This window comes from Cyanistes caeruleus, chromosome 13 (assembly GCF_971803275.1).
Source record: "Cyanistes caeruleus chromosome 13, bCyaCae1.hap1.1, whole genome shotgun sequence".
Taxonomy (NCBI): Eukaryota; Metazoa; Chordata; class Aves; order Passeriformes; family Paridae; genus Cyanistes; species Cyanistes caeruleus.
In genome coordinates, this window is record NC_141713.1 from 1,233,851 (window position 1) to 1,251,438 (window position 17,588).

The 17,588-nt window shown below is 40.8% G+C and overlaps 1 protein-coding gene across 2 annotated transcripts in view; it reads right to left on the reverse strand.

Moving 5' to 3' along the window:
• The window catches only part of PIAS1 (protein inhibitor of activated STAT 1), a 47,844-nt gene that overhangs the window by 22,995 nt on the left and 7,261 nt on the right, over positions 1–17,588 (reverse strand). For both annotated transcript variants that reach the window (XM_086848708.1, XM_086848707.1), the window contains exon 2: positions 1,480–1,924. In XM_086848708.1, the coding sequence (XP_086704834.1) occupies positions 1,480–1,924 (445 nt within the window). The remainder of the gene's footprint in view (positions 1–1,479; positions 1,925–17,588) is intronic.

Here is a 17,588-nt window from a genome sequence, read left to right on the forward strand (position 1 = left end):
TATAATATAATATAATATAATATAATATAATATAATATATATTATATTTCTTATATCATATATATAATTTTTATATATATATTTATAATTATAGATGTATTTTTTTTAATATATATCTATCAATATATAAAATAATACTCTGGGAGCAGCAGATTCCTCTCAGCAGCTCCAGCAGTGATTTAGACCTTCATACCAAAATCAGCTGCCAGAAAAACATCAACAACAGCAAAAGAACCACAACTTCCCTAAATTCAGACATTCAGACTGCAACGGAGCCAGCAAATTTCCAGCCTGGCACCCCTTCCCAGCACAGATGAGAAGATTTTAGAAGCTTGATGGATTTGGGGGGTAGTTTTGTTTAGTTTGGGGTTGGTTTTTTTTCATAATGAAGCTCTGTGGTTTATAAGAATTCCTGAAAGCAGAATAGTTTGGGGGTTGTTTTTCCTTTTTTTAATGGATTTGTTTCTTTTCAAAGCCCCCCCTTCCTTTAAAAATAACGGATGTTTAAATCATATTTAGAGGCTCAGCTAAAGCAACTAATGAGTGTTAGGTAAGATGTCTCTCCATGCAGAACAATCTGTTCCAAAAGTTACCAAAAATAGCAATTCTCTAAACACTGCTGTGATGCAATATTTAACCACTTGCTGCTGCTGCAGCAGCTCAGTTTGACCATCTGAGTTTGAACCAACTCAAATTTCACCACAAATCCCCCAAAACACCACGAGTTTTTCTTACTGAGACTGGTGGATTTGATCAGTTCATCTAACAAGTCAGAGAAAAGGAGTTTCTGTCCCAAAATTTACCAAACTGCAATTCTCTAAACACTGCAGCAGCAGCAGCAGCTGAATCTGACCATTTGAATTTGAACCAACTCAAATTTCACCACAAATCCCCCAAAGCACCGCGAGTTTTTCTTACCAAGGCTGGTGGGTTTGATCAGCTCATCCAACAAGTCACAGAAGTGGAGTTTTGTCCCAAAATTTACCAAATTGCAATTCTCTAAACACTGCAGCAGCAGCAGCAGCTGAATCTGACCATTTGAATTTGAACCAACTTGAATTTGACCACAAATCCCCCAAAGCACCGCGAGTTTTTCTTACCAAGGCTGGTGGGTTTGATCAGCTCATCCAACAAGTCACAGAAATGGAGTTTTGTCCCAAAATTTACCAAACTGCAATTCTCTATTAATCACTTGTTGCAGCAGCAGCAGCAGCTGAATTTGACCACTTGAATTTCACCACGAATCCCCCAAAGCACCGCGAGTTTTTCTTACCAAGGCTGGTGGGTTTCATCAGGTCATCTAACGAGTCATAGAAATGGAGTTTCTGTCCCAAAATTTACCAAAAACTGCAATTCTCTAAAGACTGCTGTGATGTTAACCACTTGCTGCAGCAGCAGCAGCTGAATCTGACCATTTGAATTTGAACCAACTCGAATTTGACCGCGCGTCCCCCAAACGCCGCGAGCAGTTTTTCTTACCGAGGCTGGTGGGTTTGATCAGCTCATCCAACAAGTCGTAGAAAGGGAGTTTCTGCAGTTTGATGTCGGGGTGCACGGGGTGCAGGGCCGAGGTGAGGTGGGGCAGTTCCAGTTCGTGTTTGGGTCCCAGCAGCGACACGGGGAGCAAGGGGGACGTGGCGGGGTGGCCGTCGTAGCCGAGCTGTGGAATGGTGGATGGCGAGAGCGTGGCCTGCATGGAGCTGGAGTGCACGCTGGGGATGGACAGGTCTGCTGGGGTCATGATTTTCTGGGGGAACCTTCTCCTATAGAGTTCTTTGATTTTCATCTGGACGGCGGGGCTGCAGCCAGCCTTCAGCAAGTGCAGGGCTTTGGTCAGCAGTTCGTGTTTGCGGCCGTGCTTGTTCCTCCCCGCGTAGCCCAGCAGCACCTGCAGCTCCGAAACTCGAAGGCTCATAACCATTTGCTTCAAAGAAACGAAACAAAGAATTAATAGGGGCACTTCCAGCACCCTCACCCGAGCTAGGAAGGGCTTGAAGGCCGTTAAGGAGGAGGATTTTAAAGGCTATGCGCCCCCTTTCGCAACGCTCACGTATTTTTTAAATGCTCAGGGTTTATTTTCCACTCTGCAATGAGAGACTTTTAAAGGCATTTCCATTCTGTGGGCAAAAACCTGGTTGTGACTGTACTTGGTGGTTTTTTTTTAATCACTCACTAAAATCTCTGATGTCAATAATTTGTTATTGCTCTGGCTGGATGCAAAAGCAGTTGCACATTGACAAATCCAAGCTGTGCCAGCCCTGAACTCCAAAGAGCACTTCCAAGGGCCTCCCCCAGTTTGCAGCAGAAATGAAAGGCTCAGAGCCAGGAGATCAATGGCATTAAAAGGAGAGGGAATATGATCCCAGCTGACCCCGTGGCACCACTCCTGGGTTAAAGGAAACTTCTTCCCGTTCCGTCTCCGCGCTCCTCCCGTCAGAGCTGCGGATCCTGCTCTGGGCTCTGCCTCCTGTTAATTAGCATCCTCATTAATGCAGCTGTTTAGTGTCTCCCAATGGGATCTAATGAATCAGACTGGTACAACTTGTCACCTGTTTGACTTCTCCAGAGCGGAGAACAACACCTCCCCAGCCAGTGAAACCAGTAACCACCAGTCGGCATCGACTGGGCAGGCAGGAGCCAGAAAATCAACTTCAGGGCCGGGTTTTTATGGAAAAATTTATTTCAGTGCTTGTCCATCATCAGAAGGCCTGAGACACCAGGTGGAATGGTGATTCCCTGTGGAATTCTGGATTCCCAAGGAATCATAAAGAAACACAATGGATAAAGCCCACTGATGAGACAGGCTGCATCCTCTGCGTGAAACAATTCAATATTTTGTAGCCAACCCCAGAAGATCCGACTCCACACAACACTCGATGGATTTATCTGGGAGCAAAGCAGCTCATCCAGCACACGAGGGAGGGTTCTGCAATTTCCCAGCCACTGAATTTGTAATCTCTGATTTTAACCACAAACCCTCTCCATCCTCTCTGCTCCTTCCAACCCTGCAAAGCATTCGGTCTCAAACACCGCTCTGATTTTATTCCAGGTTAATTCTCAAGCCTCAAGTGCCCAGATTAGAAAGGCCCTACCCCTGGCTTTAGTAAAACCAGCCCCAAACTCCCATCGTCTCCTCAGAGCTCCAGCACCTGCAAGATCACTAATTACAAGATATTTAAAAGCCCTAAATGAGGTGATTCACGTCTTTAATGAGGTTTGCAGCAGCCACACCAAAGTCAAATTTGCCACAAGATTTCTGCTCTGCTGAACCACAGCTCGGGAACCTGGCTGAGCCTTCCACAAACCCTTTGGAAATACATGGAGTTGTTTTTTTATTAATCTCTGAATAGCCCAAGAACCTTCCTCACATTTAACTCTGAGACTGTCACAGATCCACTAATGAGAACAGACGAGCTGCTTGGTAAGAAATGAAGATGTCTTAAAAGAATAAGGCATTTCAGCTCCAATCTGAAGTGTTGACAGCTGAAAGGAAAGTGAAACAAATAGATTCGAAACATGGAAAAACACTATTTATAATGCTTTCCAAACACTTCTTCGACAGCTGAAGGGTTTCGTGCCATCACCATTAAAAGTCACTTCCTCAACAGCCAGAACCTCTCAGAGCTTCACTCTCCTCTTGTTTTGTAAGGAACGAGCAGCAGAGGACTGAGAAATAACTGAGGCAGTGAGAATCTCCTGCTCCACGCTGGAGAATTTCCATTTTTAAGGTGAAGGCGAGCTGGAATGAGCGCACACAAAGCAGGGTCCGCGCTGGAGCCAGACTCGGAGACCAAAACAAACAAAATTCCCACATCTTCCCCACCCCGGCGCATTCCTCGCGCAGGAGGACAGGAACAATTTTGTTTGCAGCGCTCAGGGCACCGACAGAACCCTCCTTAAAAACAGCAATAAAGCCATGTGGCTTTTATTATCCTTCCATAATTTATAGATAAAACTTTTATCCGCAACAAAGAGAGCCTTGATGCATCCCCACCTTTGCCAGGGGATGCTGTCCACGGGAAAATCTCCTACGATACCAACACCAAAATTCCCGTCCCCTCCTCCAACCCAGGAGCGTTTCAGAGGATCCCACCCAGCTCCACCAGCAGAAATCCAAACCCTCTCCACGCTCTGATCCGTGGTCTCCTGACCCTGGAATGGGCAGGGAAACAACCAAAACGTGTGAAAAAACCTCAATTTCACTGTCACATCTCATCACAATTCCAACCCCTCGCTGGCTCAGCTGCAGCAGCAAAGCTGGAGGGCAAAGACACACAGAGTTTTGCTCCAGGAAATGTTGGAAATGTTGATTTTCTTTCCTGTTGCCTGCAGCAGTCAAGCAGGAAAGATCACTGGAACCTGCCTGGTCCAAAGCCCACCTTGAAGAGCAAAGAACTGCCCCCACCTCTGGCTGCTGAGCAGAATTCCCCAAAAAAATTGGGATTTCTCTGTCCTGACAGGAAATAAAGGAACAGAACAACAACGAAAAGCTGAACTGCAGCTTTGTTTCTATCAAATAGAAATGAAAAAAAAACCCTTTTATTTCTATAAAAGGATATGCCCAATTCCCAAGGATTGACTGCAGAGAAATCCCGCAATTCCAAGCGTTCAGTGCTGGGAATATTCATTCCCACAAACATCACAGCAGTGCACAAGAAATTGATGTTATTTAGCTCTGAAAAGGTTGAGGTTTTGGCACTGGGATTTCCAACAATTCCCAGCACCAAACAGGCGCTGGTTTTGTGCGCTCTGGTACTGAGGGAACGCTCAAAATTCCCAAAGAGGATGAGGATGGTGAGGAATATTTGTAAAAGTCGGGAGAAACTCTCCAGAAATTCTCTCCAGGAATGCAGCTCAGCTCGGGTGGGAGATTTGGGATGGAGGAGTGAGGAAGGGAGATGTGAGCACACAGCCGGCATTTCCACCAACGGCGCCGCTTGGGGATTCCTCATCCCGGCTCCCTCCGACATTCCCATCCCGAATCCCATCCCAAATCCCATCCCAAATCCCATCCCAAATCCCTCGGGGATTTGCTGCCATCCCAGCAGTTCCACGGTTCCCCCTGGGAGCTGGGAAAGAGGCCAGGCTGTTTTCCCACCTCCCCTGTTTTCGGTGTTCCCAAACCTGGGTTGTTTTCCCGGCTGGGTCAATCCCAGGATTTGACGCCCTTCCAGCTGCTGGAGGAAAATCCCAAATTTCTGTGTGCTGAAACACCTGGAAACGAGGAGTATTCCCAGCAAAAAATAAAAAAAATAAAAAAATTGAAATATCTGAGACTGCTGCTCACACTCTCCGGTGATTATCCATAGGAAAGGGATCTTCCTCTACGGCTCTTTCCCAAAATAATCATCACATTTTTAAATAAAAAAGTTATCAGAGATGAAATCTTGGCTTTCCACACAAACCCAGGAGAGATTCCCAAACTTCGGATTCCCAGCTGGAGGAATTCCAACCCTCAGCACAACAGGTCAGAGCGCTCTCAGCAGTTGAATCTTGTCTCCATGCCCCAGGAAAACTGGGCATTAAGCTTAAAAATAAATCCAATCTAAGTGTTGGTGCCTCTGGATAAGAAATTCCCTGGAAAAACTGTGCCTGGCGCTGATTATTCAGTTATTTATTGTTGACATGATTCAATTATGAATTATTTCATTATTCAGGTGAACCTGAATTCTTTTTTCCCCCATTTTTAGAAGGGTGGGATTTGTCTGAGGGGTAAAAAGAAGGCAGAAATCAACATTAATTTCTAATTTTAATCAACTGAGAACGATGGACGAGACTGAGCATTTCTCATCCATCCACCAGCACAAAAAATGTCTTTTTTCATCCATTTTCCACCCATTTTTCATCCAAAACCGCCTTCAAATCAAAATATTCCAATCCAAGTTTTTTGAACTTCTCCGTTTTATCAGCCCTGGGATGTGCCTGGAGAATCCAAGGAATTATTCCTGGATGTTTCTGGGGAGCAGAGGCCGGGAAGGAGCTCCACATCCATTTATAAACAGCAATTTCAGGCAGTGACAGCGAATTGTTTGTTATTAAAAACACACTAATTAGCAATCTTTTAGTAATTAAGAGTCATTATGACAGAAGAGAGGAAGAGCTGCAGCAAATTCCTTCAAAGGTGGAGGACAACACAAATGGAAATTTCTCTCTTATTGGAAAAGGAATTCCATAATCAATTCCAAAAAACAGTGATAAAAATTATTAAAAATTAATTTAGGAATTATTATTAAAATTTAAATTTAAAATTCAAAAAATTAAATATTGATAATATTAATTTAGGAATTGCTATCAAAATGTAAAATTAATTTTAATTTTTTTAATTAAATATTAATAATTTAATTTAGTAATTACTATTAAAATTTTAATTAAATATTAATAATATTTTAAATTATTTTAAAATATTATTTCAAAGAAATAATTTTTAATTGTATTATTAAAGATTGGTTTTTCTCTAATAAAAGCAAGGAGGAAGCGTTAGATGAGGATGGAAATGGTTCTGAATTAATTTCAATAAACTCCAACCCCCAGCTGTAAAAATACAGCTCCTGCCTGCTCTGAGCAGCCTCTTTAACCCCTGAGTGGAATCTTCTGGAAAAACTCAGCTGTTTCTCCACCCACAATAAACTCCTGGATATTTCAGATTCGTGAAACTCCTGAAAGTAAAACTCCTGAATGTAAAAAAGGAAAAAAAAATCCCAATTTTTAATAAATTAAATTTTATTTAAATTTAAAAAAAAAATGTAATAAATTAATAAAAATTCCCTATCCCTAAATTCCACCTGTGAGTGGAGCCAAGGAAAATCTCAAGGCTGAAGGAGAAAAAAAGTGACTTCATTATCCCAAAAATCTGCAGGAGGGAATGGAACAAATCCTGGGAAGCAAAAAAGCCAAAGGTAGAAATCCCTGGAATTCAAACCAGAGGGGAGGCAAAGGCACAGGAGAAAAATCTGTATCTGATATATCAAATATATAATAAATATATAAATCTATAGAAATATAAATATATAAAAATATAAATAATATAAATATATATTTAAATTTTTTAATTTTAATTTTTTAATTTTTTAAATTTTTAATTTCTAAAATTTTAAAATTAAATATTTTTTTTATTATCAGATTTTTAATTATTTGGCTGGAAATGCCAAAACAGCTTGGACAGAGCTCCTGATGGCACGTAAAGAGATCTGGGCTTCTTGAAATGAAAAGAATTAAAATTTAAATAATTAAATAATTTCATTTAAATAATTAAAATTTAAATAAATAAATGCACTCACGATTTTCCCTGCCATAAAAAGCTGCAGGCAAAATTTACCTTTACAAAAAACATAGGGAGATTTCTTGGTGAATTAAATGGCTGCAGAATTACTTCTTAATTATTTTTTAATTATTTTGAACCAACCTGGGAATGATGAAGCTTTTCCAGCCTTTGCAATTCTGGGATTGTGCAGTTTTAAATTCAGATTCTACAATTTGAAAATTCCACAGATTGTTTATATATTTTTATATATATAAATATATTATTGGCAATATATAATAAATCTATTATTGGCATATTTTTCTCCTGGCAAGCACTTCTTCTACTTTATATCTATTTATATTGGTAAAACCTGAATATCCCCAAATTCTGTGAATTTTAGGAAGCTCAGTGATGCTGTTTTGAACCTGAATAATAATAATAATATTAATAATGTTAATAATAATGTTAATAATAATGTTAATAATAATGTTAATAATAATGCTAATAATGTTAATAATGTTAATAATGTTAATAATAATAATAACAATAATAATAATGTTAAAAATAATGTTAACAATAATAATTATGATGATAATTATTATTATTATTATTAAATCTGTATTTACATCCCATATTGACACTGATTAAAGGCTAAAATAGATTTTATAATTAGAAAAATCAGGAAATAATAGTAATAGTAATAGTAATAGTAATAATAATTAATAATAATAATAATAATAATAATAATAATAATAATAATAATAATAATAGTAGTAGTAGAGAAAAGGGAGAGAAAAGGGGAAGAAAAGGGAGAGAAAAGGGGGAGAAAAGAAGGATGGATTTTGCTGAGCTCTGGGAGATGGGAAATTCCCAATCCTGGCACATCAGAGCCCTTCCAGACCCCCATTCCAACCCTTTTCCTACATTTTTCCCCCTCTGGGAAGGAGATCCCAAAGTGGGCGAGCAGAACCCCCAAATTCAGCATTTCACCCCCAAACTGAGGGGTGGTTTTATATTTTTTTTTTTGGTGCTGGGGCAGGGATTTGCTCCAGCTGCTGGAGAGATTTGTTAGGAAAAGCCTGCCAAGACTTAAGTCACGCCTAAATCAGGTTTGATTTAAAGCAAGTCCCGCTTTATCTTAATCCGTAACGAAAGTTTTACCAGTCCCAGGAGGATTTCCCTGCTAGGTGAAGGATATTATTACTTTTGCTATTAAATAAGGTTGCTGACACAGTGGTAATCTCCATTTTCTTGGGGAAAAAAAAAAAGGTTTGGGGTTTTTTTGGGGGTTTTTTTAACATTTAATTGTCCCTGGTGGATTTTGTCTCTTTGAAAAGAGCTGGGAATTCCGTGCTGGAATGATTTCCACGGCGAGTAAAGGCAGAAATTCCGCTTTAGGAAATGCTGGATCGCCTCTCTGCAAACACACCCGAGGCTATGAGCAAAGAGAATTATTTGGGAGAGGGTCACTGCCAGACAAATTGACTTTTTATTAAGAATATTCTTCCCTAAAGCCGTGCTGGCTGAGGGAAGAGCCAGCTCCCACGGGATGAGGTGCAGGGAAGGCCCAGCCAGATGCAGACAGATGTGAAAAAATCATCTTTAGGAATAAAAAAAATGTCTTCTTAAACCCAGGATCCTCTCAGGATCTCTGTGACTAAAGTTGTCAGCTCCTAGGATTAAAAAAAGGACCAAGAAGTCAAAAATTCGCATCGATTTCCCCTCCCTGATTTAAAAAAAAATGAAATATCCGCTTTAGAACCCACGATTAACACGAATTAAACAATCACAGCAACTCCTGGAGTGAGATTTGGGATTTCCAGACAGGATTTTCCTGTCAGACTCTCCTTTCCCAACCAGATAAAAACTCTTTTTTTACTTCCTAAATATCTCAAATACCTGCCTAAAGCACGGGGAGCTTTTGTAAGTCAATTTTGAGGGAAAGCTGGAGAAGAATGCATCTGGAATTCCATGAATGTACTCCAGGAGCAGGACACACACCAAGAGCAACAATTCCCACATCCAGGCCTTGATGTTTGCTTGGAAAACTTTGGAAATCCTTCCCTGCCTTGTGTTTGTCAACTCCAACCGGATTAAAACAAATTACTCCAAAGAGAGGCGGATTTTTCCTCCAAGATTTGAAAAGAAAATCTTATTTCTGTACCTTGCAAAGTGATTTATTCCCCACGTGCCCCAAGTGAAAAATGAGTTATCCACTAGAAGTTTGCTATTAATTAGCTCCAAATGAGGTAACACTTCCAGGAATGAGATTCTGCCCCCAAATCCATCCAAAATATCCCATTTTTTTCCCCCTCCTCGTTTGTCCCATTTTTCCAGGATGCAGCACAGGAGACAGACGACATCATCCCTGACTATTATTGTGGCATCTCAAGAAGGTTTAATTAAGAATTATATTAAATTTGGGTAGTGATTTGCAAAGTGCTGAACAGCAGGGTGAAGGCAGGACATAATTGAATCTCATTTCCCTGAAAAGTAACCAATGGCTCTGCTCACGCCCCAAGAGAGGGAAAACTGCAAAACCCGAGTCATCAGCTCACAATTCACACTGGAAAAGGGGAAAAAATCATCATAGCCAAGCAGGAATGTGATAAAATTCACCTTTTCTTTCAGGATTTCGGGCAAAATTCCCTAAAAATGGAATTCCCAAGGTTTGTGAAGCGATTGGAGCTCAGGGTTTGTCAGTGGGAATGAGATCAACCCTGGAACATCCATCCTGCAGAATGTTTGGGGTTTTATCTGGAATACAGAAAAACCTCCACTAACAGCTTCAAAACAGCTTTAGTAAAGGAAAAAAAAGGGGGAGAAACGGGGGAGAAACGGGGGAGAAACGGGGGAGAAAAGGAGAAAAGAAAAGGAGAAAAGAAAAGGAGAAAAGAAAAGGAGAAAAGAAAAGGAGAAAAGAAAAGGAGAAAAGAAAAGGAGAAAAGAAAAGGAGAAAAGAAAAGGAGAAAAGAAAAGGAGAAAAGAAAAGGAGAAAAGAAAAGGAGAAAAGAAAAGGAGAAAAGAAAAGGAGAAAAGAAAAGGAGAAAAGAAAAGGAGAAAAGAAAAGGAGAAAAGAAAAGGAGAAAAGAAAAGGAGAAAAGAAAAGGAGAAAAGAAAAGGAGAAAAGAAAAGGAGAAAAGAAAAGGAGAAAAGAAAAGGAGAAAAGAAAAGGAGAAAAGAAAAGGAGAAAAGAAAAGGAGAAAAGAAAAGGAGAAAAGAAAAGGAGAAAAGGAGAAAAGAAAAGGAGAAAAGGAGAAAAGTGGAAAAGAAAGAGAAAAGAAAATAAAAGAAGGAGAAAAGGAGAGAAGGAGAGGAGAAAATAAAAGAAGAAAAGAAAAGGAGAATAAAATGAGGAGAAAAGAAAAGGAGAAAAGGAGGAGAAAAGGAGAAAAGGAGGAGAAAAGAAAAGGAGAAAAGGAGGAGAAAAGAAAAGGAGAAAAGGAGGAGAAAAGAAAAGAAAAGGAGGAGAAAAGAAAAGGAGGAGAAAAGAAAAGGAGGAGAAAAGAAAAGAAAAGGAGGAGAAAAGAAAAGGAGGAGAAAAGAAATGAAGGAGAAAAAAGAAGGAGCAAAACTCAAACATCAGGAATGGGAAATGATATTTTATCACCAAAAGATACCCCTCCCCAAAGGCAATAAATCTGCTGCCAGCAAACCCCTCTGAAAGCTCTGGCCAAGCCCCCGCTCCCCTCCAGCAGAACAATAATTCATTAACAGCACCAATTAGGCTGAATTGTGATCACAGAAATGAGCCAGCCACAAGTTCCCACTGTGAAAATCAGCTGAGAACGAGGATTCCACCAAGCAATCACCCCTGGCATCTGCATGGGAAAAGCCAAATTGAAAAGCAAAGAGCTAAAATTCCACATTTCTGTATTTCCTAATTATTTCAGGCAGCCAAAGTCCGCTTTATTTATTTTTTTTTAAAAGCTGTCATATGGTAATAAGTCATCAAGATTAATTAAAAGCTTGAGAAATTGTCTTTTTTACATTGTTTTTATGATATTTAAATAAAGGATTTGCGCCTCTGATGTGTTTTCCTACCGTATTAATTAGGAATTATATTGTTATATTACAAGTATTGCTGTCCCTTTCTATTTTATAGAAGTTTCTGCCTGTGAATCCACAGGTTCAGCACCAAGAAACTCGTGGTTCCGTGAGTCTGGAATGATTTATTTACTATAGGGTACAGAAATTGTATTTACATCCCATATTGACACTGATTAAAGGCTGAAATAGATTTTATAATTAGAAAAACCAGGAAATAAACTGGGATGTGAATGCAAGGCCAGGTGAAAATGCTGGCAGGAAAAAGGTCAGCTCCAACTGAAAACCTGTCCCAGATTTATTTATTATATGGTATAGAATTTGTATTTACATCCCATATTGACACTGATTAAAGGCTAAAATAGATTTTATAATTAGAAAAATTGGGAAATAAACTGGGATGTGAAGGCCAGGTGAAAATCCTGGCAGGGAAAAGTTCAGCTCCCACTGAAAACTGCCACTGAAAACTTCCTGTCCCATATTTATTTACTATATGTTATAGAATTTGTATTTACATCCCATAATGACACAGATTAAATTATAAAATAGATTTTATAAATAGAGAAACCAGGAAATAAACTGGGATGTGAATGCAAGGCCAGGTGAAAATGCTGGAAGAGAAAAGTTCAGCTCCCACTGACCACACCTCCTGTTCCAAATTTATTTATTATTATTATATATAGAAATGGTATAGAATTTGTATTTACATCCCATATTGACACTGATTAAAGGCTAAAATATATTTTATAAATTGAAAAATCAGGAAATAAACCTGCTGGGATATGAATGCAAGGCCAGGTGAAAATCCTGGCAGGGAGAAGTTCAGTTCCCAGCGAGGATTGGGAATCCTGGGGATACTCAGTGGGACACGGGTGAGTTCTGGGTGAGTTCTGCGTGAATTTTGGGTGATTCCTGGGTGATTCCTGGGTGATTCCTCGCTGATGTCTGGGGGTGATCTCTGGGTGATTTTAGGGTAAGTTCTGGGTGATTCTGGGTGATATCTGGCTGATTCCTGGCTGATTCCTGGCTGATTGACTACTGGCTGATTGATTACTGGCTGATCAACTTCTGGCTGATTGATTTCTGGCTGATTCCTGGCTGATCGATTTCTGGCTGATTCCTGCCTGATTCCTGGCTGATCGATCCCTGGCTGATTGATTTCTGGCTGATTCCTGGCTGATTGATTTCTGGCTGATTGATTCCTGCCTGATTCCTGGCTGATCGATCCCTGGCTGATTCCTGGCTGATCGATCCCTGGCTGATTGATTCCTGGCTGATTCCTGGCTGATCGATCCCTGGCTGATTGATTCCTGGCTGATCCCTGGCTGATCGATCCCTGGCTGATTCCTGGCTGATCGATCCCTGGCTGATCGATCCCTGGCTGATTCCTGGCTGATCGATTCCTGGCTGATCGATTCCTGGCTGATCGATTCCTGGCTGATCTCTCCAGCCACTGCTGCCAGGATTTAATGATCAGGGAGCCAGTGAGGAGCCCCAGGATCTCATTCCAAGCAGCAGCAGCAGCAGCACACGCCAAGGCCTGAGCGCAGATCCTGGGGCTGGAGCTCCATGAGCCTCGGGCACAAAGAAAGGGAAAGGGAGAGCAGGAAATTCAGATTTTCATATCAGCCACAAGGCAGGGCTTCTTCCCAGCCAGGAAAAATGCAGGGAGGTGACAGAAGAATGGCAGAGGAAACAAATCTTCCTGCTTTTCTTCAGCTTTCAATGAGCAGAAACAAAATGGTTTTGTAGGAACCTGTGGCCGGAGATGCCTCTCAAGCAAGGCCTGAACTCCTCAAAGCCGATCCCAACCCCACAATTCCAATTTCACCCCTCAAAAATCTGGGATATTTTATCCTTCCAGCTTCCAGCCATGCCAGCAAAGTGCATTTTTATGTGCATTACCAGCGGGTTACCTATGGGCTCAAGCATGCAGTGAGCTAGGAAATTCAATATATTGTGTTTGCAATATTTTCCTGGCCCACACGGAGCACAGCAGGGCCTTGAGGAACATTTTCCCAGCACTCTGGCACGTGCTAAGGACACTTGCTTGGTGGGAAGAGGGAGATTTCATTCCCCCAAACCACCACCTCATCCTCCAGACACTTTTTTTTCTCCAAATCAGATTGAATCTAATTAATTTATTCCCACAATAACCTCTACCCTGAACGAAAAAAACCACCTTGATGGAATGAGGGGTTTTTTAGAAGGCAAATTTCAGCCACAAATAAGATTTCAAATATGTGTGAAACTCCAAGCAGGATCCTGCATTGGCTGGGCTTCAGCCACAGGAATAAAAAAATCCAAAAAGCTGCCCAAGAAAATTGTGATAGGAAAAAATCCAAATCCCAACCAAATGAGAATTTCGAATTCAAGCATTCCCTGACTTTGCCAAGTGAAAATCCTGGCAGGGAAAAGTTCAGCTTCAACTGAAAACCTCCTGTCCCCACTATTTATTTACTATAGGGTAGAGAATTTGTATTTACATCCCATGTTGACACTGATTAAATTATAAAATATATTTTATAATTAGAATAATCAAGAAATAAACCTTGTGGGATGTGAATGCAAGGCCAGGTGAAAATGCTGGAAGGGAAAAGATCAGCTCCAACTGAAAACCTTTCCCCAGTTTATTTATTATATGGTATAGAATCTGTATTTACATCCCATATTGACACTGATTAAAGGCTAAAATAGATTTTATAATTAGAGAAATCAGGAAATAAATTGGGATGTGAATGCAAGACCAGGTGAAAATGCTGCCAGGGAAAAGTTCAGCTCCCACTGAAAACCTCCTGTCCCAAATTTATTTACTATATGGTATAGAATCTGTATTTACATCCCATATTGACACTGATTAAATTATAAAATATATTTTATAATAAGAAAAATTAGCAGAAAACCTCCTGGGATGTGAATGCAAGGCCAGGGGAAAATGCTGGCAGGGAGAAGTTCCTGCCCCCATTCCCAGCCCTCTCAGGGGGCAGAGGGAGGAGGATGCTCCATCTCTGCTCCTTCCCATCCTGACTGACCAAAGCCACCCAAATCCCACCCTGAAGAGGAATTTCCATCTCACCAAGGCTTTTGCAGCTCATTAATGGCCTCTGAATAACTCTCACACCAATTTATTCCTTGCCTGTCCCTTTTACTGTGATTATTTAGGGTCTCCTGACAAAACAAGGCGTTTTCTGGGTTTCAGCACACAATTTTTATATCAATTAAATTCAGCTTTTTTCCTCCTGATCCCCTCACGAGGTAACAACCTACAGCTCCTGCCTGCAGGTAAAGATGTTTTAATTGCTCTACAACAAACTGCTCAGCCTCTACAGCAAAATGAAAAATAAAAATAAATTAAAAAATAAAAATAAAAATTAAAAAAAAATTAAAAAATAAAAATAAAAATAAAAGTAAAAATAAAAGTATCAAGACATCATCATCATCGTGTGGGCCCAAAGAAGGGAGTCCATGCAGGTAATCAATTATTAATTAACTCAAGCCTTTTAGCACGCTGTGTGAATGCCCTGGAAAAAACAAAACCACGTTTTACCAAACTTTTTGAGTGAACTGAAGGCAAGAAATGAGATCCAACACATCTCAGCTGCTCCTTCACGCAGCTTGGCACCACCTCAGAGCCCTCCAAAATAACAATACAACAGCACAGATCGAAGGAAAGGATGAAAATGCAGCGCTGAGCGTTCCTCCAGCATCAAGAACTCCTTGAAAATCAAATAAAATAAAGGCAGGCCCTGGATCCTCAGCTGCTATTCAAAGTTCTTGTGTTACCATCGGGGCTGAGCTGTTCCAAGAGCAAACAATAGAGAAGGTCATGCGTGGACGGCACACTCGGCTTAACCTGTTCCTGAACATCCAAGAAAACCCCGGGATTTTTCATCCAAGAAAACTCAGAGGGGTTTTGAGGATGGGAGAGCCTGGATCAGAGGAGTTTTGAGGATGGGAGAGCCTGGATCAGAGGGGTTTTGAGGATGGGAGAGCCTGGTTTAACGCCCAGAATTAGTGGGAAAAGCAGAGCAGCCAGCCCAGAGCTTTCCAGAGCTCTGCTGTGACCTTTGCCACTGTGATAAACACAGGTATGAAAACGTCAGCTGGGCTGCAAGCACACAAATCTCTGGGAAAAAATAGAAATAAATGATTGGGAAGGCAGCAGAGAGCAAATAAAAAAAATCATTTCAAATGATAGAAATTCCTGCTTTGCCCAAAAGCTCTGAGTGTGGGTGGGTTTGGTGGGCTCGGCACATAAAATGATGTTAAATAATTTGATATACACACACGGGAGAAGTGGAAATGCTCAGAGGATGGCAAAAGTCCAACGTGATTTCCTTAATGAAGAAATAATGAAAGCTGAGAGTTTTCAACCTAAAAACAGAGGAGCTGGGGACAGCTGTGATCCAACAAGCAGCACAGGGAGATGGACAGGGAGGAGCTGTTTGTCCCCCTCCATCCCAAAATCCGGGCTCAAAACAACACGAGCGGGGTCAGAAATCCCTCCAGAAAACACCAGGATCCAAATCAGGTTATTGAGGCTCAAGAGAAGCCTGGAGAGGCACCTGAAAATCGATTTATTACAGCTCATAATAAATCTGGATGCAGAGGGCTGAGCTGGGAGGGGCTGGAGATGGAGCAATGCAGCGAGGGGATCTCTTTATTTTTTATTTTCCACATCTTTTCCCCCTCTCACTCATTTCTGGAAGCTGCAGGAGACACCAGCAGGCCTTGGGGTGAACCACCACAGCCACTTTTCCTCTCCTATCACCCCTCACACATTTCCTTTGAGCCATTTCCTCCGAAACCCAAGCGACGACGCCTCGAATAAAAACCCGACTGCGGAACAGAAAGAGTCAAATTTGAACAGCAAAGAGGTAAAAGTAGGAATTAACTGAATGAAAACCCGGGTGGACACCCTTTAGAAAAATATTATTTAAAATCCTTGTGATTTAAAGCAACAACAGCTCTGATATTTGAGGGGAAAATAAAAGAATAAGTGAAACCACGATATTTGGACAGCTTCAAACCCTCTGATTTTGCAGCAGGGAAAGGAGATACAACATCTGTACAAAAGTGAGATCATTTTATCAAGGGAGTCTGGAGAAAAAAAAAAGAGGAATGAATGTATCAAAACCATTCTCATCCACACAACTTTTTACAGGACTCTGAGCAGTTCAAATGACAGATTTTTACCTGCACCAAAATATCTCTATTGAATTTGGCTTTCTGCTTTTTACCAAAAAATACAGAATAGGGAGCTGCACCTAAGCCAAATTACCAAGGAAAACTCCATTTTGCAGCTGTTTTCATCCTATATTCTATTTCATCCTATATTCTATTTTATATCTATAGAATATAATATATATATATGTGTATATATACACTAATGAATCATTTTTCAGTTGAATATCTTATAAATGGTATAAACCATCTCATATATCCCACTTTTTTCTGTTTAATATCTTGTATAAACCATCTCATATATCCCACTTTTTTCAGCTGAATATTTTGTATAAACCATCTCATATATCCTACTTTTTTCAGCTGAATATCTTGCCTAAACCAGCTCATATATCCCATTTTTTCAGCTGAATATTTTGTATAAACCATCTCATATATCCCATATTTTCCAGCTGAATATTTTGTATAAACCATCTCATATATCCCATTTTTTCAGCTGAATATTTTGTATAAACCATCTCATATATCCCATTTTTCCAGCTGAACATCTTGCCTTAACCCAGCTTAGAAAAGTCAGGCCTGTGAGTTGTGCCCAGCACAAATTTCTGAGAACATTTCTCACGTGTCTGCACGCTCCACTGACCACGGCCACAAAAGATGCAGGTGCAGGTGTTGCAGCCAAGCAAGAAGGAGATGGAGCTCGGTTTTCCACGTGCTTTGGAGCCGTGGATTTAATGGGAGAAGGGGAAAGAGCGGGAGAGCTGGGTATCCTGAGCTTCACAATCATTTCATGGAGCCTCCAGGTGAAGAGCTGGGTGTCACCTTCTGCCCTCTGAAGGGGAGGATTATTTCTGCTCGTGGAATTTCAGTTTTTGGAAGCTGTTTCTGCCTTTTCTGCTGGTATCAGTTTCAGGAACTGCTTTTGCACACTGCTGGGGATGTCCACGAACAGAAATCCTCAGGAGTAAAAACTCGGGAAATGACATCACAACACGGAAAAACCTGTCCAAAGCCCATTCCCAAAAATTCTTTGTGGAAGCTGTGAGGCGCAGCAGGATGAGCTGGCAGGAGCTTTGGGAACAGAGCTCCTTCAGCCTGGTGGAGAGAAGGCTTTGGA